We start from the raw sequence: 23,219 nt of genomic DNA on the forward strand, positions 1-23,219 counted from the left end.
TCCATCCCCATGTATGCCTCTACGTGAAAACCTACCAGGGGGAATCTGGTAGACAACACAGTCCCACAAGTTTTGACTGCTCAGGTCTACCCTGGGTACATATTTGAGAAGAATCATTTCTTAGCTTTCAGGGAAATCACTCTTGAGTCTTCACACTCAGCAGCGTTCACCTGTAAGAAGAAAGTCAGGTGGCAGAAAACAGGAAAGCCATGGATGTGTGCACACATGATGGAGCAGGTGGAGAACCACACTTAGACCATTTTGAAACTGCAACAGGAAGCGCGTTCGAACATAGCAACACGACCAAATAAACCTGAGAGGGAGCTCATCCCATAGCCGGCACATAAACAGCGGGTTATTTGTGTGGGATTATGCAAACAACAACAAGGAAAACTCTGATGGAGGGAAGCCTTGCTCCCTGAGATAGGTGGGTATAAAAGACCCACGGAGCACAGCTTCGTCAACTTGGTAGAAGAAAACCTTCCTTTGCAACAAAACGTCCACCTAGTCCACTGTCACCATGTCTTGCTGTGATTCCTGTCTCCAAAGAGGCTGCAGCATCCCCACTGGCCCAGCTACCACCATTTGCTCCTCTGATGTCCGCACTCAATGTGCAGTCTGCCTGCCCAGCACCTGTCCGCATGAGATCCACCTGCTTCAGCCCACCTGCTGCGATGTCTGCCCTCCACCATGCTATGTTCCCGACACCTATGTGCCATCCTCTTGGCTGCTCAGCAACCACCACCCTGCTCCCAATCTGAGCAGCATCTCTGTCACCACCTGCGTCCAGCCGTGTGCGTGTGAAACACCTCGCTGCTAGCTGACGACGTCTCAAAGAGCTTGCCCAGTAGCCCGAAGGGCCTTCAGTGGCCAGTGAAATTACTTAGCCAATGGCCTTCAATCGGATGCGCTGGAAGAAAATGTTTTGATCCTGTGCCTTCAGTTTTTCAGAAATGCTCTTGTCCCTGTGTAGAACAAGGATTTGGGGGTTGGCGCTGTGGTGTAGTAGGCTAAGCCTCCGCCTGAGCTGCCAGCATCCCATATGGGCACCGGTTTGTGTCCCGGCTGCTCTTATTCCAACCCAGCTCTCTGCTATGGCCTGGGAAAGCAGTAGAAGATGGCCCAAGTCCTTGGGCCCCTGCACCTGCGTGGGAGGCCTGGAAGAAACTCCTGGCTTTGGATGGGCCCAGCTCCAACCGTTCCAGCCATTTGGAGAGTGAACCAGCAGAATGAAGATCTTTCTCTCTGCCTCTCCCTCCCTCTCTCAGTCTGTAACTCTTCTCTCTCAAATAAACAAATAAAATATTTATATTAAAAAAAAAGAATAAGGACTTTTTTAAAGGAAAAGTGGAAGAATTGCTATCATGGTCCTTTGTATTTTGAAACTAATTAAGGAGGGTGGGTGTGGTGAAGATGCAGTTTGGGTTGCCTGCATCCCACATAGGATTGTCTGGTTCAAGTCCTGGCTACTCTGCTTCCAACCCAGGTTCCAGATAAGATGCTTGGGAAGACAGGGGATGATGGCCCAAGTATGTGGGTTCCTGGTTTCAGTCTGGCCCGGCCCTGGTTATTGAAGGCACATGGGAAGTAAACCAGCAGATGGAAGTTTGTTCTCTCTTCTCTCTCTCTCTCTTTCCCCTTCCCTGCATTTCAAATAAATAAAAATTAAATAAACACCTTTCTTTAAAAGATAGATTTATTTATTTATTTGAAAGTCAGAGTTACACAGGGAGAGGGGAGGCAGAGAGAGAGAGAGAGGTCTTCCATCTGTTGGTTCATTCCCCAATTGGCCGCAATAGCCGGAGCTATGCTGATCAGAAGCCAGGAGCCAGGAGCTTCCTCCAGGTCTCCCACGGGGGTGCAGGGGCCCAAGAACTTGGGCCATCTTCTACTGCTTTCCCAGGCCATAGCAGAGAGCTGGATCAGAAGTGGAGCAGCTGGGACTTGAACTGGCACCCATATGGGATGCGACACTGCAGTTGGCGGCTTTACTCACTATGCCACAGCGCTGACCCCAAAATAAATAAACACTTTTTGAAAATCTAAAATAAACTCTACCACTCCTCCAACCCCCATACTGTTGCAGTGTTTACTGCTAACACATGCAGCATGAACCCATAAACATAGCCACAGAATTACACTTTCCAATGACAGGCCTCCCCGGGATATGCAGAAAACGGCACAGATAATAAAATACACAGGCTCCAAGCTTAGCATTGTTTAAATTCCCAGGTCAGAAACTAATTTTAGTTTGTTTACTACTTATTTTAGTTTGTTTACTAACAAACTCAATACGGCCCTAAAAGGTCTGAGAACCTGGCAATTAGAAATCGAAATATTCACAGAAGGGATCCAAAATCCTGAGCTGATAGTTCACCTCATTCTGGTGAAGTTTTGAATACAAAATATAAAAGTGTTTTTGACAACTTTAAAGCACCTTATGAATTAAATGAGTCACTCTGCTTAAGTGAAGTATGACTATTATAAGCATTATTATAAAAATAAGCAAATACCTTTTAAAATTCTCATCTATAATTTAACCCAATTCAATAAACATTTATCAAATGCCTATATAGTCCAGGCAGATGCCTGAGCTTGAAAGAGAAAACCAAGATAAAGAGACAGTCCCACTTCTGAGAATTTATTCCATTAGAGTGAGAAAGACAAGCATGTTAATAGCCAAAGTATAATATGAGGGGACTTCCAAATATTTTTGGAAAATTGAATTAAAAGGCACATTTATGGGGCCGGCGCCATGGCTCACTTGGCTAATCCTCCGCCTGCAGCGCCGGCATCCCATATGGGCGCCGAGTTCTAGTCCCGGTTGCTCCTCTTCCAGTCCAAGCTCTCTGCTGTGGCCCGGGAAGGCAGTGGAGGATGGCCCAAGCGCTTGGATGCCTGCACCAGCGTGGGAGACCAGGAAGAAGCACCTGGTTCCTGGCTTCGGATCAGTGCAGCTTCGGCCATGGCGGCCATTTGGGAGGTGAACCAACGGGAGGAAGACCTTTCTCTCTGTCTCTCTCTCTCTCTCTCTCTGTCTATCTCTATCTGTCAAAAAAATAAAAAATACAAGACACATTTGGGAGCAAAAAAATTTAGAAACCATACATAGGTTTTTTTTTTTTTCATAATATGCATTTTCCATGGAGTTTTTGAAGACCCCACACCCACACCCACACAGCAGAATGGATGAAAGGGCAGGTCTCACATTTTATGTGAGCCAAGAATCAAAACATCTGGAATAATTGTCTAATGTCTGTTCGTGAAGGCAATATTTGAGCTGAAGCTTCAGGGATGAGTGGGGAGGAAGTTTTAAGCCAACAAAACATGATGAGCAAGGTCACATGTGTCATGTGTCATGTCTAGGAAATGCTAACCTTCAGTTTTATTTACTTGATGTACTATATGACAAATATCAATATTCAACCCAAAATTAAACCAACTGCACTCACAAGCTCTTCGTACTGTTTTTACTGCTTTTTGAAACTTATTTTTAGTATTCTCCACTTTTTTTCTACATTAGCTTTTTTTTCTCTTTTAAACAGAGCATATTGGTTTTGGATAATGTCCTCTCGGCAGTAACTCACTGAGGAACCTGTACCTTGTATTTCTTCAATAATCATTTGCCATCCAACAAATTGTATAATTTAGATTCTACTACATGAATCATTTTGTGCAAATCATGGGAGGTGTGTGAAGATGCAGGAATTATAGAATGCTACACGTTGGAGACTATCCTGTCCAATTACCCCATCTACCAACCTAGGGCAAACCATGGCCAATTGAGGGGACAAATATTATATAAGGCATTCCTCAAATAAACTTACAATCTAATAGATGATCTAAAATACAAAAACAAATAAGCAAAGCAGGGAGTCAGTGACAGTTTCTTTTTTTTTTTAACTTTTATTTAATGAATATAAATTTCCAGTGTACAGCTTATGGATTACAATGGCTTCCCCCTCCCATAACTTCCCTCCCACCCACAACCCTCCCCTCTCCCACTCCCTCTCCCCTTCCATTCACATCAAGATTCATTTTCAATTCTCTTTATATACAGAAGATCAATTTAGTATAAAGATTTCAACAGTTTGCACCCACATAGAAACACAAAGTGAAACATACTGTTTGAGTACTAGTTATAGCATTAAATCAAAATGTACAGTACATTAAGGACAGAGATCCCACATGAGGAGCAAGTGCACAGTGGCTCTTGTTGTTGACCCAATAAATTGACATTCTAGTTTATGGTGCCAGTAACCACCCTAGGCTCTCGTCATGAGTTGCCAAGGCTATGGAAGCCTTCCAAGTTTGCCGACTCTGATCATATTTAGACAAGGTCATAAAAGACAGAGTGAGGATAGTAACCAATGATCCTAAGAGTGGCATTAACCAGGTTTAAACAATTATACAGCATTAAGTGGGGAAGAGGACCATCAGTACACACAGGTTGGGAGTAGAGCCATTGGTGGTAGAGTAGAGGTTATGATTACAAAGGAATGAGGCCCAAGTGTGCTAGACAGGGTCTAGAACAAAGGACAGAGTCATTATTAGATGTGCTAAGAAAGGTGCTGTCTAAGCTACAATTAAGTTTTCTGATTGAGAGGCAAATAGAACCTGATAGAAGGGGCTTGATAATAATCTGGTGGGCTTTAGGCCTTGTAAGTTAAGAGGCCCAGACCTATCTATCTCTTCACATGGGGTACATCCTAAGGGAGGTGTGAACCTCCTAGGGGAAGGCACTCTGTTGACTTTCATTACTTGGCTGGGCTGGGAGGAGAGCTGGCCAGGTAAAGGCAGGGGGCATCTCTAACAAGAAATTTACAGTTCTGCCTGCAATGTTGCTGACCCTACTTGACCATACCCTCAGCTGCAGTGGTCACTTTGGAAGTTGGGCTGAGTGAAGGGCTTTTCAGCTTAGAGCCAATAAGATCTGTGGCTCTGACCTGGGCATCCTTCGACTCCAGGGCAGGTCCATTTCCAGTGATCCAACTCTTGGCAGAGCTGCCAGGGCTCTTCACAAGCTGACTTCTGCTGAAGCCCAGGCTTACCACATTGAAAGCCACTGCAGTGGACTGGCCTGTTGGGTCTCCTTGAGGGCAGATCACTGTACAGATCAGCCATTAATAGGCCTGCCACCCATTGCTTCTGATGCCTAGCTTTCTTTTCCTCCTGGTTTGTGTTAAAGCAGACCAGAGGATGCAAGTCAAGGGAGTGCCCATGTCCCATCTCTAATCTTCGGTGGCCTGAACTACAAGTCTATAGTCACAGGCATGTTCTGTAGTAGTTTTTCTAAGGTAGACAATGCCCATGAGGAAAATTATATTCTCACTTTAAAACTTTCTTTCCCTTTGGTCTGAAAGGGAGGTTTTTTCTACTTACTGTATACTTCGCTGATGGCGAAGTGAATCAAGCTATGAGATTATTATTTAAGTTCTTATTTTGGCTATGCTATTACAGAAAAATGTTAGCCATCTCTTTTATAAGGTCTAAAGATTAAATTGTGCATCCTACAGATTCCTTCATAATAGAATTAGTTTCCTACCTTGAAGAGAATAGAGAAATGAAAGAATAAGTTGGGCTTAGAATAGAGAAATGAGGGAGCAAGTCCTAGATCGCTTGCTGACAATAGCAATATCACATGAATACTTAGCAAACCGTTTCAACCATTAGATAACAATTTAAGAAAACATTTACCAGAAGGTCCAATGCCTTCTATAAATTTTAAGAATCATGTATTTGAACACACCTCTTAAATATCTAACATGGTGTAGTTTGTTTAACCAGTAAACTTAAGCACAACCATATAAAATGTTTTTAGTTTCTTTCTACCAACAAGTTTAAAACATATGATACACAGATTCAGGTCACACAAATTAAAATGTATCTTTGATTGATTTTAGCAGCTTAAATTTATGGGCAATCTTATCTATAAGCCATTTAAAATAAAACTCTTAATAAAATTTCCTATGTGGACATACAATATGTACACACATATAACATAGCATAATAGACCAATATAGCAATTTTAATAATAGCTTTTAAAATCTTTAACTCTTTTTGTAGATTGCCAATTGATTTGAATTGCTTTTTGTTTTTAGTTTACTTTAACACATTGCTTTAACAGAGCATCAGAGTTTAATTCTATGTCAAAGAGAAATTGAGCTTCCTGTGATCTTTTGCGGTGAGGTTTCCTTCCTTTACCTTCTTTCATATTGGTGACCATGTTTCTGTGTTTCTGTGTGTAACACATCTTTAAGCATCTTTTACAGGGCTGGACGAGTGGCAACAAATTCTTTCAGTTTCTGTTTGCTATGAAAAGTCTTAATTTCACCTTCATTCACAAATGAGAGCTTTGCAGGATATAATATTCTGGGCTGGCAGTTTTTCTCTCTTAGTACCTGGGCTATATCTCGCCATTCCCTTCTAGCTTGTAGGGTTTCTGATGAGAAGTCTGCTGTGAGTCTAATTGGAGATCCTCTAAGAGTAATCTGACATTTCTCTCTTGCACATTTTAGGATCTTTTCTTTGTGTTTCACTGTGGTGAGTTTGATTACAACATGTCGTGGTGAGGATCTCTTTTGGTCATGTTTATTAGGGGTTCTATAAGCTTCCTGTACTAAGATGCCTCTGTCCTTCTCCAAACCTAGGAAATTTTCTGCTAGTATCTCACTGAAAATGCCTTCTAATCCTTTCTTCCTCTCCATGCCTTCAGGAACTCCTAGAACCCGAATATTAGGTTTTTTAATAGTATCCTGTAGATTCCCGACAATATTTTTTAGATTTCTAATTTCTTCTTCTTTTCTTTGGTTTGCCCGTTTCCTTTCCTGTTCTCTGTCTTCTAAGTCTGATATTCTCTCTTCTGCTTTGCCCATTCTGTTTTTAAGGCTCTCTAATGTGTTTGTCATTTGATCTATTGAACTCTTCATTTCATTATGATTTCTAGTCACTATCAGAGTTTCTTGTTCCACTAGTTGTTTCATTTCATTTTGATTCCTCCTTAATATTTCATTTTCACGAGAGAGATTTTCTATCTTGTCCACTAAGGATTTCTGTAGTTCAAGAATTTGTTTTTGAGAACTTCTTAATGTTCTTATCAATTTTTTGAGATCCGCTTCTTGCATTTCTTCTATCTCATCATCTTCATAATCTTGAATTGGGGTGTCTTTTTCATTTGGGGGCGTCATAGTGTCTTCCTTGTTCTTGTTACCTCGGTTTTTGCGTTTGTTGTATGGCATGTTGGAGATATTTGGTTTCTTCACTGTGGTGTTTTTTCTTGTTACGCTATGGCTCTATATTAAGTGGACTGTCTGCTTTCGGTGGAGCCTTAGAGGCTTGAGATAAGTGTGGACTGAGAGCTGGGTTTGGTTCCTCAGGGTTGAGGGTGTGTCAAAGATGACACTCCCAGGTTAGGTGTGGTAAATCTCTCTCTCTTTTTTTGATTCAAAAGGGAAGTAATTCCGCACAGCTGAACTTAATTGGAGGTAGTTAGCAGGCAAATGATATACCCACAGGAGCCAGAGATCGGAAGCTCTTTCCCAAGGACCACACAGGGAATCTGTGCTGCCCTCAGTGTGGGCTCCAATTCTCCTTCAGTCTCCCACTGGATTGCCAAGTTAGATGCTAATCTCCTGTTATTTCACCCCTCCCCCCAGAGTCAGGTTTTTCTGCTAGGCTCAGGGCCGGTGCAGACCTGAGGTCGCCCTGCTTATGACGTATGTCCAAAATGGCGCCTGCTCTTTGTCTTGCTCGCCTTTGAGGGGTGAGTGTAGGGAGAGAAACTCGTGTCCGTATTGGTCACTTTTTTTCTTTTTTTTTTCCTCTCTCTCTTCTAGTTAGCCTGGTGAACTTTTCCCCACGGAGTTTCAAGCCTCGTTCCCTCTAGCCTCCTCTTTCTGCTTGCCCGCTGGTGTCTCGGGCTATGGAGGTTCGGCTCACCTCGCGTTCCAGCGCTGGTGCGTTGAGTCTGCCGCTGGTGTCCTGAACTTGGGCTCCCACGCTCTCCACGCAGGTCCACTGTGAATCACTAGTTCCGGAAGAGTTTCCGCTGCTGTTTCTTCCCCTACTCTTCCTTGACCCTGCAGTATCTCCACTTTTATTAACCTGTGTGTCTTGCTGAACTATCAATGTGCTCCCTTCCTATTCCACCATCTTGCCGCTCCCTCAGTGACAGTTTCTAAATTACACTGGATCCGATCCCTTCCATAACCCACTATCATTCTGTGAATTGTGATTTTTCTTGTAAGCACCAGTTTCATCTTATTTTTAAAAATTTTTATATTTACTTATTTTAAAGATAGCAAGATATAAAGACACACACACACACACATACACACACAGAGAGAGAGAGACAGACGGAGGCAGAGACAGAGAGCTCCCACCTACTAGTTCACTCCCCAAAAGCCTACAATGGCCAGGGCAGGACTGAGGCTGAAGATGGGAACCTAAAACTCAACCCAGGTCTCCCAAGTGGGTAACAGGACCCAACTACCTGAGCCATCATGGCTGCCTTCCAGGTCTACATTAGCAGAAGCTGGAATCAAGACTAGACTAGGGTATGGATCGCAGGCACTGCATCATATCCACGAGGCCAAACACCCCCCGACACACACACACATCCCTCTTCATCTTGTTTTTAAAGTACCAATATCATATCAGTCATATGAAAATGAAGACTGAGATAGATTATTTTATTTTTTTTCTTTGAAAGGCAGAGAGAGAGGACAGACAGACAGACAGAGAACATTCCATCCAGTGGTTCACTCTCCAAATGTCCACAGTAGGTAAGACTGGGCCAGGCTGATGGCAGCCAGAATTGAGTCCAAGTCCCCATGTGGGTGGCAGGTACTCAACTACTTGAGTCATCACCACTGCATCCCTCTGTCTGCATTAGCAGGAAATCAAGAGCTGGAGTCAGACATCAACCCTAGGTACTCTGACAGGGGACACAGGCAGTGTAATTGGCAACCTAACCACTAGGTCTGCCCCTGGGTTTCTTTAAAGGGACACTTAGCAGAGGACAGCAAGCGAGTGGGTCTTTCCTTCCAGTCAGTTTACACTCTGACTCACTGTAAGATTGGTAGAACTCTGAGAATAGAGACTCTTAAAGGGAACAACTCACAGGAAAGTTATTCTTTGGAAACTTATTATAGATTCATTAAAAGTGGTGAAAAGGGAATTCATCCTATCCATTCTGTCACCTTGTTTGCTCAGTAGAACTGAATTATATCATCGATAAGTAAAGCAAATATATGTGAAATGAAGATAGGCAAAACATTCATCTATAAGTAGCCAAAATTCTTATTGACTTTATTGAGTTGAAAATGGGCCAATTAACCATTTTAGTTGCTTGTTCTAAAATTAGTCATTAGAGATCATATCATGTTATGCATATAATTTAAAATTAACAGGAAAAAAAAACACTTTAGCCTTCAAAATTACAGCGGAACTGTCATTTGGACTGATTACCCATAATTCACTCAATGTTTGGCATGCCAGACTCTGTAAAGATAAAATGTGATGATCTTATGAAAAAAAATAACAAGTCAATGAGTCACACATATGATGAATTTAATAAGGGCAGAAACTCTTAGGAGACAAGAAAATACCAAACTTATTAGAGAATCTTAGGGGAAAATGGTGTCATAAACAACAGTAGGGAAAGAAGCCTTCTGGTTGGACCCACGCCCACTGGGAAGGGTATATAAAGCCCAAGGCTGCAGGAGACATGTGCACCTCAGAAACCTCACCGTCCTTAGGAACCAAAGGCAAACCCGACTCCCACGCCATGGCTTGCTGTGTTGCCCGCTGCTGCAGCGTCCCCACCGGCCCCGCCACCACCATCTGCTCCTCTGACAAATGCTGCCGCTGCGGAGTCTGCCTGCCCAGCACCTGCCCCCACACGGTTTGGCAGCTGGAGCCAACCTGCTGTGACAACTGCCCCCCACCCTGCCACATCCCTCAGCCCTGTGTGCCCTCCTGCTTCCTGCTCAACTCCCCCCAGCCAACCCCAAGCCTGGAGACCCTCAACCTCACAACCTACGTCCAGAGCAACTCCTGTGATCCCTGCATCCCAAGAAACTGCTGATGGGCGGGGGCTCTGCTCAGCGCCTGCCTTGAAGAGCCCAGAGCTGTCTGTCCAGGATCCACTTGCCTCAGCAGTCTAGCAGATGTGCAGGTAGACCAGCAGCTCAAGATATGGAAACCCCACCTTTGATTTTAATGGAAAGAAAACCAAGACTTTTTCTATGATTATTCGGCTCTTAACTATTTGGTTAATTTGGACAAATGAAATGTCTTCTAATATCAAAATACTATTGAATTCTTTAATATTTCAGACTTTATTTTCTCAGTCAATATGCTTAATATGCTTCCTGGGTCTTATTTCTTGCATTGAGTATTTTCATAGAGGTTAAAGAAATTTCCCAATGAGTTTTTCCAATAAACTTTAATTCCCTGGCAAGATGTGTTCTTCGTTTATGTTAGAGTTTGTGGTATATTTCTTCCCTTTTAAAAATATCATTTTAACCTTTAAGGAAATAAACGATTAAACAAATGCCAGGAACTAGCGAGCTAACGCCACTTTTTTGCTAACTCGTAACTAGACATCTTTTCTGTTCACCTTTGCTTCCTCCCTTTTCCACAAACATAATTTGGGGACCAGGCTTCATTTATTGACCTTCTTTTGCCAGGTGACTCACATGCACTAATTTATTTAATTCTTAAAACAGCCCTAATAGATGAGAAAGAGGCAGGTGTACGAGGTATTCAACGTTGTCAACATCACAAGGTTAGTTACTCATAAAGCCGGAGCGCAGCCCCCGGCATGTCTGATTCTGAAGCCCTGTGCTACCGCCCCACGGTAAAGCTCCCCAAACTCACCGAGCCAGAGACATAATGAACAAGGCTACGACGTTAACTTAACATATGCAGCAGAAATAAAGGTGAGATTATTTAACAAAATCATCACATTCAATTATAACAGAAAAAGCACATGTTGGCTCATGGATCACAATGAGCATGGACTGAAACTTAAGATCTGTGTCATTTACTGAGCCTGCTTTGGCTTCACTTCCTTTGTGAGAGAACATAAGGAGCCCAGCTCCAGCCGCAGGGCACAGAAGCCTGTTTCTGTTTGTCACCACACTCGAAAGTTGTACTCCAGCAATCAGCAGAACGCCTATACTTTTCATGGGCTATGTTGAGAGCCAGACCTAAAACTGACCGAACATGGTTTAACCTACTTAATTTTAATAGCCTACTAATTTGATCTCACGCAGATTACCATTTTTCTGAGTCTAGTGAGATTAAGGACGTGTGTCATATAAATAAAGTTATGTTGAATAAGCAAAACATATATATAATATAGAATATATATACATGTACAACACATAAAGACACGAGTCAAAAACATTAAAATAAAATGGAAAGAATGTATGGGGGGGCAGGGTAGAACAAAGAAGGGGAGAAGCAATTGCGTTTAAACAAACATGGTTCAATGCTCTCAAAGCACCCAGGGAGGGCTCCTCTGAGGCACCAGGGACTGTCAGCTGCACTGTAATGAACAGAACTCAGAAGCCAGGCGGTGGAAGAGACGGAACCCAGCAGACTCTCAAGGAGAGACTGGTCAGGTCACTGCTGCCCCTGGCTAGGATGTTTTCAGTGCCAGGCACCCCTGCGCAGCAAGTAGAAAGAGCAAAAAGAAACATCATTACTAAAGGGCCCTCCGACGGGGACAGACTAGTGGCTGTACTCACAACACGTGTGTAGCATGTGTGTCATACAAGTGCAATGCCCAGGCTGTGGGAGCCTGCTGTGATGGGGAGGAGAGCCTCTAAATGCCCCTTCAGTGAGTGGTTGTCAGGGTTAGGGAAAGCCCTGGAGCTGTCCAGGCTAAGCCTTACAGCACGGGACGGCTGTAGGAGAGGGGAGCGATTGCTCACACCAGAACAAGGCCTCAGTAAATCACGCAGGCCTTGGGAGCTCTGGGGTAGCCGCGAGTGACAGGGGTGGGTGCCCGTGGAAGCCCAGGGGAGAGAGACAAAGGCCGTGAGCAAAGAGCTTGGGGCTGCCACCTGGAAGTGAGAGACTAACAATCGCACTCCTGCACTTCTGTTTCTTTTCATTATCAACCTTTATTTGCATCTTCACCATCGCAGCTGTCCTCGCTGACTATGGAAAGGTGTAATTAAACTGGACAAGTCCTTGGATGCATGTATGATTTTCAGCCCTTTGAAAAATCTCCCATCTAATAATGAATCATTTGTTTTTCCTGCAACAGCTTACAGGAGGACAAAGCGACCCTTTGCTTCCGAAAACAAAGCATGTTTATTATCTCTGACACCACACCAAAGCTAGCTCAACTCCATGGGGTGCTGTTTTTAGTTTTTAACCAGTGAGTCACCAGGCCGTCTAAGGTACCTTGTCTCACCGCTCTAGATGCACTGTCTTAGTTTATAACCAAAGCTGAGTAATTCCCAGGTCGCTTAGACCAAGGCAGAGAAAATACATTTTAATAAAGTATTGTAAGTATTGGCAATAAAAGTGATGAGTTCACTACCATAAACTTGTTACTTTCTTTTGGTAAAGATTTATTTATTTATTTGAAAGGCAGAGTTACAGAGAGGCAGAGAGAGAGAGAGAGAGAGGTTTTCATTGGTTGGTTCACTCCCCAGATGGCTGCAACAGCCAGAGCTGCGCCATCTGAGGCCATGAGCCTGGTGCTTCTTCCAGGTCTCCCACACAGGTTGCAGGGGCCCAAGGACTTGGACCATCTTCTACTGCTTCCCAGGCCATAGCAGAGAGCTGGGTTGGAAGTGGAGCAGCCAGGACTCAAACCGGCATCCATGTGGGATGCCAGCACTGCGGGCAGCAGCTTTACCTGCTACGCCATGGCACTGGCCCCTAAACTTGTTACTTATAATTACTTTTCATCTGTAACTTGAAGTCTTACTGATAAGTAGAAGGCACAGTGTTCTACACAACAGAACAGTTAAAGGAACAGCAACAAGTTCCTGAACCTTTCAGGTTGAAAGTAGCATTTCAGGTAAAAGACTGCCATGAAATTCTAATTCAGAAGGTCTGCAAGTCATTTTTCTTTTCTTCAAAGTGTCAGAAGAATTTCCTTCTTGTTCCTTTTTGTCATTTTCATGTGAAAGAGAGACAGAGAAAGAGAGAGAGATCTTCCACCTGCTGGTTCACTCTCCAAATGCTAGCAACAGCCAGGATTAAGCCAAGCCAGAGCCAAGAGCCAGGAACTCCATCCAGATCTCCCACCTGGGTGGTGGAGACCCAAGAACTTGAGCCATCATCTGCTACCTCCCAGGATGCATTAGCGAAGCTGGATCACTGAGACACAGAGACACTTCACAGGGGAGGTGGGAAGAATGTGACAGGATCGTGGGCTTGAAGGATGAGTGGGTGCAGGCTGAGTGGAGACGGCTTGAGGCACAAGGGTGGCACTGGCTAGCAGCCCACCTGGTGCTCCCTCTTAAACCCTGATCTGTGGCTGAAGGCTAACAGCTGAAATGGAACAGAATCCAAGTCTTTCCCACCACAGCCACAGCTGATTTGAGGAGAAAACACATTACAATAAGGGGACAAAAACAAAATAAAATCAGAAGGCAACAGATTCTTCTAGCTCAGGCCTGTAACTGTCAGGTGGTAGAAATTTTACTTGAAATTAAGCATTGTGATCTTACATTTTTCTTTTACTTCAACTATGAAGACATAAGCTAACCATTCAACTTGCACACAAATGGCAGGGAAGGAGACCAAGCAAGCCCATTCTTAATAGAATGACAAATGGCCAATATACACATGGAGGAGTGTTTTAAACTAATTATAAAAGAAATACCATGAAATTTCATTTTTCTCCCTTCAAGTTGGCAAATACCTTTAAAATAAAATATCCATCCCATATGGACGCCAGTTTGTGTCCTGACTGTTCCACTTCCAGTCCAGCTCCCCGCCAATGGCCTGGAAAAAGCAGAAGAAGGCGGCCCGAGTACATGGGCCCCTGAATTCATATGGGAGACCTGGAGGAAGCTCCTGGTCCTTGGCTTTGGCCTGACCCAGCTCTTGCTGTTGTGGCCATTTGGGAGGTGAACCAGTGGATGGAAGATCTTTCTCTCTCTCTCTCTCTCTCTAACTCTGCATTTCAAATAAATAAATAAATCTTCAAATAAGGGAAACTGGAATTTTCAAACACAGCTGATGGAAATAGATAAATAGAAAAATATAGTTCAATGATTCTGTACAGCAGACAATATCAAAAGCCTTAAAATATTGGCAATTAATAATTGTTTATAATATCCAATAAATATTTCTGCTTCTGAAATAATTGGAAATGTACACAATGTATATATAGTTGCTTTCTTTTGCCACAATTATCATAAGGAGAAGCTGAAAAGAATCCAATGCTTAATATGGAATTTTTAAGTAACTGAGGAGTACACTATATGATGAACACTAGGAGACATTAAAAATACGATTATGAGGAGAGGGATTTGGCCCAGTTTAAGAGGTCAGGACGTCCACGTCCCTTATCAGAGTGCCTGGGTCCAACCCAAGCTCCGGCTCCGAGTCTCCCTCCCTTGCCAACGCAGATACTGGAAGATGGCAGGTGATGGCTCAAGTAGTTGGAGCCTTGCCACTCACATGGGAGATTTGAATTGAGCTCCCAGCTCCCAGCTCCCAGCTGTGACCTGGCCAGCTATGACCATTGTGGTTATTTGGTGAATAAACCAACAGATAAGAGCATTCTCGTTCTCTCTCTCTTTCTCTCTCTCTCTCTCTCTGCCTCTCAAATAAATTTTTACAAAATATTTTAAGGAAAATTGCCCCGTATACCAAGAATATAAGATAATAAAAATATTCCTTTATATGTTTAAATGAAAAGTTATATATGTATATGATTCCAATAATGTGATAAAATAAGTGAATCTTTACAAAAATTAGTAGATATGGAAATAATATTAATGGTGAATTTCTTTATTTTAGTTTTATTTTCTCCTGAGCTGAAATAAGTTCTACTTTAATTAAGTAGGTACTTTTTGCATCCAAGATACAGTTTAACAGCAAAATATATATCAAACTTAATTTCCCAATACATTTACTGTAAAGTGGTAGCAGATTGTAGTGCTATTCCATTTGTTAGGTCATGGTAAAACTCCAACAATAGGTAGGTAATGGATACAAAAGTTTTGCAATAAAACCATTCTGTGAGAATCAACTAGCTACAAGGGATTAAAAATTAAAGAATAGTGTATATTTTATTATTGTTTGCAACTGTATGCTGTCCACCTAGTGGAGCCTGATGCTTGTGTCCCGCCAGGGCGTATGCACTGTAGGCCTCGCCCCCAGGGCCGTGGTGTTAGGAGGTGAGGTCTTTGGGCAGATGCCCTCCTACGTGGGATTGGTGCCCTTATGGAGAGGCCCCTAAGAGCAGCCTGGCCCCTCCCACTGCGTGAGGACTAAGCAGGCCCTCAGAAGACCCCAAATCTGCTGCAGCCTGAGACTTCCCAGCCTCCAGGAGGCGAGAAATGCAGTTCTCGTTGTTAAATGCCTTACCCATTTGTCTCACTCAGCCTTTACATTCTCCAGGCTCAGAATCAGTAGCAGCCGTGTTCACACAGGAAGTAAGTGGAGGACTGTAGCTTGCACACACGCTCTCTGACGTCACAGCCTGCCCCTTCTTAACCACTGCACTGTGCAACCCAGGCCAAAGTGCCTCTCCACGGAAACAGGGGCCACAGCTTCATAGCTGGATAAAAACACCCTCACTTGATTGTATTGTAATCCAAGAATTCTTCCAGTTTATTTTAACATTTTGCCATATTTACTTCATGTAAATTGTATACACACATATATTCTGTTTTTCTTGAAACAGGCACATTAATATATAGCATGGATTCTTGAAAAGGATAGTAAAGTGAGAAGAAGAAGGGTACGTATGATATAAGCAGTGAACTCAGTGAAGATAGCATTTACAAACATTCATATCCCATGTTTCTCAGTATACATATAGGAACGTCCACTTATGAGAGAAAACTTGTGAAACTTGTCTTTCTGTGTCTGGATTATTTTCACTATCACAGAAAGTGAGAGAGAGAGACAGAGAGAAAGGTCCTCCACCCATTGGTTCACTCCCCAAATGGCCGCAACAGCCGGAGCTGCGCCAATCCAAAGCCAGGAGCCAGGTGCTTCTACTGGTCTCCCATGCGGGTGCAGGGGCCCAAGCACTTGGGCCATCTTCTACTGCTATCCCAGGCCACAGCAGAGAGCTGGACTGGAAGAGGAGCAACAGGAACTAGAACCAGCGCACATATGGGATGCTGGTGCTGCAGGCAGAGGATTAACCTACTGCGCCATGGGGCCGGCCCCTGCAGCTTATTTTACTTAGCCTAATCATCTCCAGTTTCATCCATTGTGTTGCAAATGTCAGGATTTCATTCTTTGTTATGGTTGACTAAGAGTCCATCGTGTGTGTATGTGTATGTATATATTTTATATGTGTGTATGTATGTGTGTGTACATATGTATGTATGTAGGTATATATATGTCTTTTCTTTATCTAGTCATCAGTTAATGGGTGTCTAGGTTGGTTCTGTATCTTTGTTATTGTGAATTGGGCTGCAATAAACAGGTATCTCTTTTAAACACTGACTTCGTTTCCTTTGGATATATCCCTGGAAGTGGCATAGCTGGGTCACATGGTAAATCTACTTCTGTCCTGATAAATCTGCATACTGTTTTCCATAATGGCTGTACTAACTTGCATTCCCAGCAACAGTGTATTAGGGTTCTCATTTCTCCACATTCTTCCCAGCATTTTTTTTTTACTTCTTTCATGTGTTTGTTGGCCATCTGTATTTCAAAAATGTCTACTCAGGGGGCCAGTGCTATGACATGATGGGCTAAGTCTCTGCCTGTGGTACCAGCTTCCTATATAGGCACCAGTTTGTTACTAGGCTGCTCCTTTTCTGATCCAGCTCTGTGCTATGGCCTGGGAAAGCAGTGGAAGATGGCCCAAGTGCTTTGGCCCCTGCACCCGCTTGCGAGACCAAAAGAAGCTCCTGGCTCTGGATCGACCTGGTTCCAGCCGATCCAACCATTTGGAGAGTGAACCAGCGGACGGAAGACCTCTCTCTCTCTCTCTCTCTCTCTCTCTCTCTCTCTCTAACTCTACAAAAGAAATAGGGGGGAGGGAGGGAGAAAAAGAGACAGGGTGGAAGGAAGGAAGGAAGGAAGGAAGGAAGGAAGGAAGGAAGGAAGGAAGGAAGGAAGGAAGTCTACTCAGATCTTTTGCCCATTTCTTAACTAAATTGTTTGTTCTGCTATAGTTGAGATTCTTGAGCTCCTTGTATATTCTGAATATTAACTTTATCAGATGCATAGTTTGCTAATGTTTCTCCCACTCTGTAGGTTGTCTCTTCACTCTGTTAATAGCTTCCTTTGCTGTGCAGAAGCTTCTGAGTTGGATATAATCTCAGCTGTCTAATTTTGCTTTCATTGCCTGTACTTGTACTTGGGTCATCATCCACTGCTTCCCAAGTGCACAAGCAGGAAGCTGATCAGAAGAGGAATAACCAGGAGTTGAACCAGAACTCCAATATGGAATGTAGGGGGGGGTCCAAGCAGCAACTTAATTCACTGTACCACAATGCCTGCCTGTGTTTTACAAACAGTTATTGGAAAGGCAGAGTGAGAATGAGAGACATATGTTCCATTTGCATGTTCATTCCTCAAATGCCCACAACAGCCTGGGCTGGGTCAGGTGGAAAGTACGAGCCTGATCTCCATCTGGGTGTCCCATACAGGTGGCAGAGTTGCAACTACTTGAGACCTCACCTGCTGTCTCCCCTGGTGCACATTAGCAGGAAGCTGTATTGGAAGCAGAGTGGGATGTGAACAGAGCCACTCCAATATGGGATGCTGGCGTTCCAAGTGACATCTTAACTGCTGCACCAAATATCACCCTCCCCAAGAATTTCTCCTGGTGACAGGGTTATGGATGAGTTGCTCCCTTTATACTTTTCTACAATTCCCTATTTTTTAAAATAAATATATTTTATAGTAAAAAGCTAGAAACGATATTTTTAACATCCCAGTTTTCTCAGTAGCATGTTTTTCCACATTAGTGTAATTTTTTTCCAAAAGCCTCAAATCTAAAAGAAGGTAACCAAAATCAAATGCATCAAAACACAAATACTTCACCAGACCAACTGACACAGAGGAGGCAAAGTGAGTGGGCGCTGAGTGGCCCGGATGAGGCTGCCGGGCACAGCTCCTCAGCAGGGCTGGTGCTGGAGTTCTCCCGGCAGGAGCCTTTGGTGACTCAACACAAAGCTTGTGCTCTGCTCCGGTGACCAACAGCAAGAGCAAGCAGTTCCCATTTAGCAAAGAACTCAAATAAAAGTTAATTAGGAGAATAGAGACTCTTGGCAGACATCTAAATGTTAAAACAATTACAGGATAATGGGCGCACTAACATGAACAAGAACAGGGAAAGAAGCCTTCTGGTTGGACCCACGCCCACTGGGAAGGGTATATAAAGCCCAAGGCTGCAGGAGACATGTGCACCTCAGAAACCTCACCGTCCTTAGGAACCAAAGGCAAACCCGACTCCCACGCCATGGCTTGCTGTGTTGCCCGCTGCTGCAGCGTCCCCACCGGCCCCGCCACCACCATCTGCTCCTCTGACAAATGCTGCCGCTGCGGAGTCTGCCTGCCCAGCACCTGCCCCCACACGGTTTGGCAGCTGGAGCCAACCTGCTGTGACAACTGCCCCCCACCCTGCCACATCCCTCAGCCCTGTGTGCCCTCCTGCTTCCTGCTCAACTCCCCCCAGCCAACCCCAAGCCTGGAGACCCTCAACCTCACAACCTATGTCCAGAGCAACTCCTGTGATCCCTGCATCCCAAGAAACTGCTGATGGGCGGGGGCTCTGCTCAGCGCCTGATACTGAAGACGTCAACCCAGAAGAAGTCTTAGTGGTCACCTGTCTCAGCACCTGTAACTAATTTACTCTGTCTTAGAAGATGGAACAGAAATGCTGGATCAATGATAACCTCCCCACCCCACTCCCTAAAAAATAGAGATACCAAGAGACTTTCAATGCCCATGTAGCTGTTCTCTGTAACCATGTAACCAAGCATAGTTTAAGTAGCCGACGGCCATGGACTTCCCAAACTTGTTGGATTCCTTCATATTAAAGGGCATCATTCTTTGGGTGCTTTGGGAATTCTGTTTCCAGCCCTAGGTGGTATATTTCTGGAAACTGAAGAACTTCTTCATCATCATCCTAATAAATTTTGTGTCTCTGGCATAGCACAAATGTCTATGACTACTTTTGCTTATTTCTGTTAATTCATTAGCTGTGTTTCTTAATTTCTAATGACTGCATCTTAAGAAAAACTTGGGCTACCAGTAAAACTGAAAATAGTGGCAGTATAGAAATATTTGTTGCTTTGGCTGTTCTTAGAAAACTAGGTGGCCTTGCTCATGAGATGGTCCAGTATATTGGCATAATTGAAAGTAGACTTTCTTTGAATTGTCCTACCCCCAAAAAAGCGTTTAATATAGGCTGGGCCATACTGAACATGACCCAAAGACCAAATACAACGAATAATATCATCTAGTCCAAGTGACCTGATCCGGATAAGAAAAACATCTCATTATATAAGAATGTCATTATTCACTCAACAAACATTTAGCAAATATCTATTATGTGTCCTGCGTTTTACTGGTCCTGATGCATTAGGGACCATAACATTGAGAACAATTAATATGGTTGCATGAGGATAAACAGAAGACACAAAGACAATTGGCTGCAGCTTGTGGTAAAAAGGAGCTGGGGGAGAAGGTGGTATTAGAGATGGAGTAGATAGTGGGAGTATGTCACCTCCTGAGCAAGGAAGTGAGGAGGAGAAAATTCAAGAGGAAAAAAAAAACTCCATTCTGCTCTAGACACAAATGGCTTTCTTTTTTTTTTTTTTTTTTTGCGCTGCTAAATATGGTTGTCTTTATTTTGTTTTTCCTGGCCCAGCCCTATCTAAACATAAAATAAAACTATAGGACTGAAATTAACAACCCATTAAAATCAGCAATAAGTTATGAAAATCATAAAGCTTTTTTTTTTTTTAAGTATTAAGGGCAGTTAAATTATTTAAAGTATACAAAGTCCAAACAGCCAGGGGTAAAGTCTCCAAGAAGGCTTCCCAGGGTAAGGGAAAGGGCCAGAAGCGAACCTTGGAGTTTGAAAGACAAGGGGAACACATGACATCAAAGTGCAGGCTAGAAATTTCACTTAGAAGAAAATAACATTTCTGAAAATATTCATAAGAGCAACAATAGCACCTGCACAATAGGATTGTGAGGAAGGAGAGAGACTGCCTGTAGGGAAATGGAAGCAGATTTTAACATGAAAATGAGACAAGTGCTGAACTTAACTATGTTAACTATGATAGTGTGTCTACTGTAGATACCAGATGGTTAAAAGCTGGTAAAAGGTAATGATTCGAAAGAAAACAAAAACAGCATTGACTTTTTTTTTTTTTAACCTAACCCAGACCTCATTCATTTTGTGCACTATAAAGAGTGAGGTGTGAGGTGTTTTAGTTATCAAATGCTGCATCAAAATAGATGATTTCTTTTCCCATGTGTTTTTCCACTATAAAAGACATCTTTTTTTTTTTTTTTTTTTATGGACAAGCTTTAAAAAGATGTCATTTTGGTTTTCAACACATATAAACAGTTATCAAAATCTGAAATAAAAATGCTGCCGTGGCTCAGACCTTGGCCTGCTAACCTGTGTGCACAACTCTTCTGACCCATGTGGACACAGAAGCACGTGGAACGATTTTCCCTTCTGGCTCCCCAGTCCACACTCATAGGCCTGTGTGACAGAGGCTGTCATGCATGGACTGCCCCCCATGCGGCCTAGGGGCGGTGGGCTGGCTAGCGGGCATTTGGGTGCCCTAGTGCTAACGATGCGGGAAAAGGTTAGCTTGCTTAGCATGGAATCCAACAGAAAGCTGAGCTGCATGATGATCCCTTTCAAAAGGCTTCATGGGAGTCTCTCCTTTTGTAGAGCATGAAATGAGCTTTTTAATTTTTTTTAAAGAACTCATCATCCACAGGCTTCATGATAAATTGTCCCAGGCTAAGTTGTCATAGCTCTAGCTATCCAAGAATAATGCCTGATTATCTTGTCTTTTCATTACTGTAGGTTTGATTTTGTTTTTAGGGCCATAAAGCTCAGGATGGGAACATAATCCCATTCTTCAGTGTGTTTACTCAACATGGTATGAGCAAACTCAGAAAAAGAGGACAGAATCTCTAATGTCCTCTTTGTCTTAACACTAAATCAAGAAAATATCAGACAGGTTTTTCTGCTGCTGTTAGAAATTGTGATTTTTCCAATATGCATATTAGGAATATTTGTTCTGCTGGAGAGGCCGTGCCCCACTTTTTGCTGAGTATTTGCTTAAATACAGGTCTTCTGACCCTTTGTTCAAGTATAGTATTCTTTCATTTAGTTTTAAAGAGGAGACTGCATCATGAACCCAATTTAAAGAGATTGTACGGAGTTGGCCCAGTGATTATTTTGCCCTGCACTTGTTTTTCATGCTGGGTTCTAGGAAGTGAACGAAAGTTTGACACTGGCACTGGAGTAACCCTCGTCGCTCCCAATACTCTGCAGGCTGCTGTGGTCGTCAATGTCACTGATGCTGGTGGTGCTTATATTGTCCACTTCTCCATGGGAGAACTCTGTGCTTTCAACATCCACTTCAATCTCCTCTCGCTCTGAGTCAGAACGATCTGAAGAAATAGTTGACCCAATGCTGTCCATTCGTATCCGTTCCGTCTCCTGAGGGCCCTGCAGCTGTTCCAGTCTCCGCTTCAGAAATCTCTGTTCTCACTCCAAGTTCTCGAGCTGGTGCTGGCTCTTCCTTTCAGCTTCTTCAAGTTTCTTGATGTGTGCTTTGGCTTTGTTGAGCAAACCAAGTGTTGTATGCCTGGTGCAGTCTGGTCCTAGAGGAATCAGAACTTTTAAGCGTTCTAAACATAGGCGCAGATGAGCTCGTCGATTCTTTTCCAGCTCATTGTGTGTAGATCTGTTGGCAGTGCTGGTGTTGCTGCTCCCACTGCTGTGTTTCTGTGCCCGGCTCAACCTCCGTGGGGGCTTGGAGTGCTGCAGCCGGGGGCTCGGCATGGAGGGGAACGACGAGGCGTAGCCATGTTCACACTCTCGCTCCCGGCGCTCCAAAAACTCGGCCGCCTCCAGCAAGCGCTGCACGTTGATCATCCGCACCCGCTCCATGGGCACCGCGGGTGGCCACCGGGGCCTCTCCACTCCGCCTTCCCCGGCCAACAGGAGGCGCCGCAGGTGGCTACAGCCCCGCGCCGCCCTCGGACATGTGCGGCGGGCCGGCCGGCCAGTCCGGCCGCGGCTCGGCGCGCTCCCCGCCGCCCCCGGCGCCCCCACCGCCCCCGCCGCGCCGCGCCGCGCCCACAAATGGCTTTCTATGTGGAGTTTGGACAGCTGTCCTGGAGAGGAAGAAGATGCAGGTGGGCAGGTGCAGAAGTCTGTAAGAAAGTTCCTCTCAAGTCCTTGCATGGGGCTGGGTTGCATGTAGGCAGGATGGAATTCCCTGAGGCCTAACAGGGAGTGGCTGCCAGGGGACTAGAAGCTGAATGGAGATATCAGAGGCGCTTTGCCACTAATATACATGGAAGCTGCAGCCCAATGAGAGTGGAGAAAGCTCTCTGGGTACCTTGGTATTCAGCTGATGTTCTAGAAAGGACACATCAAGAGAGTAAGAACCATAATGTTGAGTAGACACACAGGACTAACAGGAGACGGGCCAAGAGATTAAGTTGTGTTTTCCAAGGCAGAAAGTGTGAACTTCTAAAGTAGACCACGACAAAAAAAAAGACTTGAATTATACAAAAACTGGTATTGATAGGAGCATATTTACATATATATATTTGTATATAATGATGGCTTCTATCGTGACTTTTCTATGGCCTCTATTCATTTCCCTCTGTTCCCAATGTTCCCTTCTTATCAGAATGATACAATATAAATGAATTCTGGGCAATTTCCGTGTTCCAAGATGAGAACTATGGCTATAGGTTGTTATACAACCTTACCCAACTAATCGAACCAAAGTATGTAGTCCTACCCTGTATAAACATCAATGACAAGGAAGCAA

The 23,219-nt window shown here is 43.8% G+C and overlaps 3 protein-coding genes across 3 annotated transcripts; 2 read left to right on the forward strand and 1 right to left on the reverse strand.

Moving 5' to 3' along the window:
* Positions 1-9,749: 9,749 nt before the first annotated feature.
* On the forward strand, positions 9,750-10,251 carry LOC133746731 (keratin-associated protein 3-2-like). The gene has a single exon (XM_062174975.1). It carries the CDS (start codon positions 9,788-9,790, stop codon positions 10,085-10,087), a length of 300 nt encoding a protein of 99 aa, XP_062030959.1. The 5' UTR covers positions 9,750-9,787; the 3' UTR covers positions 10,088-10,251.
* Positions 10,252-18,596: 8,345 nt separating this feature from the next.
* Positions 18,597-18,934, forward strand: LOC133746767 (keratin-associated protein 3-2-like). The gene has a single exon (XM_062175019.1). It carries the CDS (start codon positions 18,635-18,637, stop codon positions 18,932-18,934), a length of 300 nt encoding a protein of 99 aa, XP_062031003.1. The 5' UTR covers positions 18,597-18,634.
* A 1,074-nt stretch (positions 18,935-20,008) lies between these two features.
* On the reverse strand, positions 20,009-22,415 carry LOC133746627 (max-interacting protein 1-like). The gene is given in 1 exon segment (XM_062174806.1): positions 20,009-22,415. A coding segment is annotated over 1 exon segment (687 nt). The 5' UTR covers positions 22,325-22,415; the 3' UTR covers positions 20,009-21,637.
* Between the last annotated feature and the right edge of the window lie 804 nt (positions 22,416-23,219).

This window comes from Lepus europaeus, chromosome 18 (assembly GCF_033115175.1).
Source record: "Lepus europaeus isolate LE1 chromosome 18, mLepTim1.pri, whole genome shotgun sequence".
Classification (NCBI taxonomy): domain Eukaryota; kingdom Metazoa; phylum Chordata; class Mammalia; order Lagomorpha; family Leporidae; genus Lepus; species Lepus europaeus.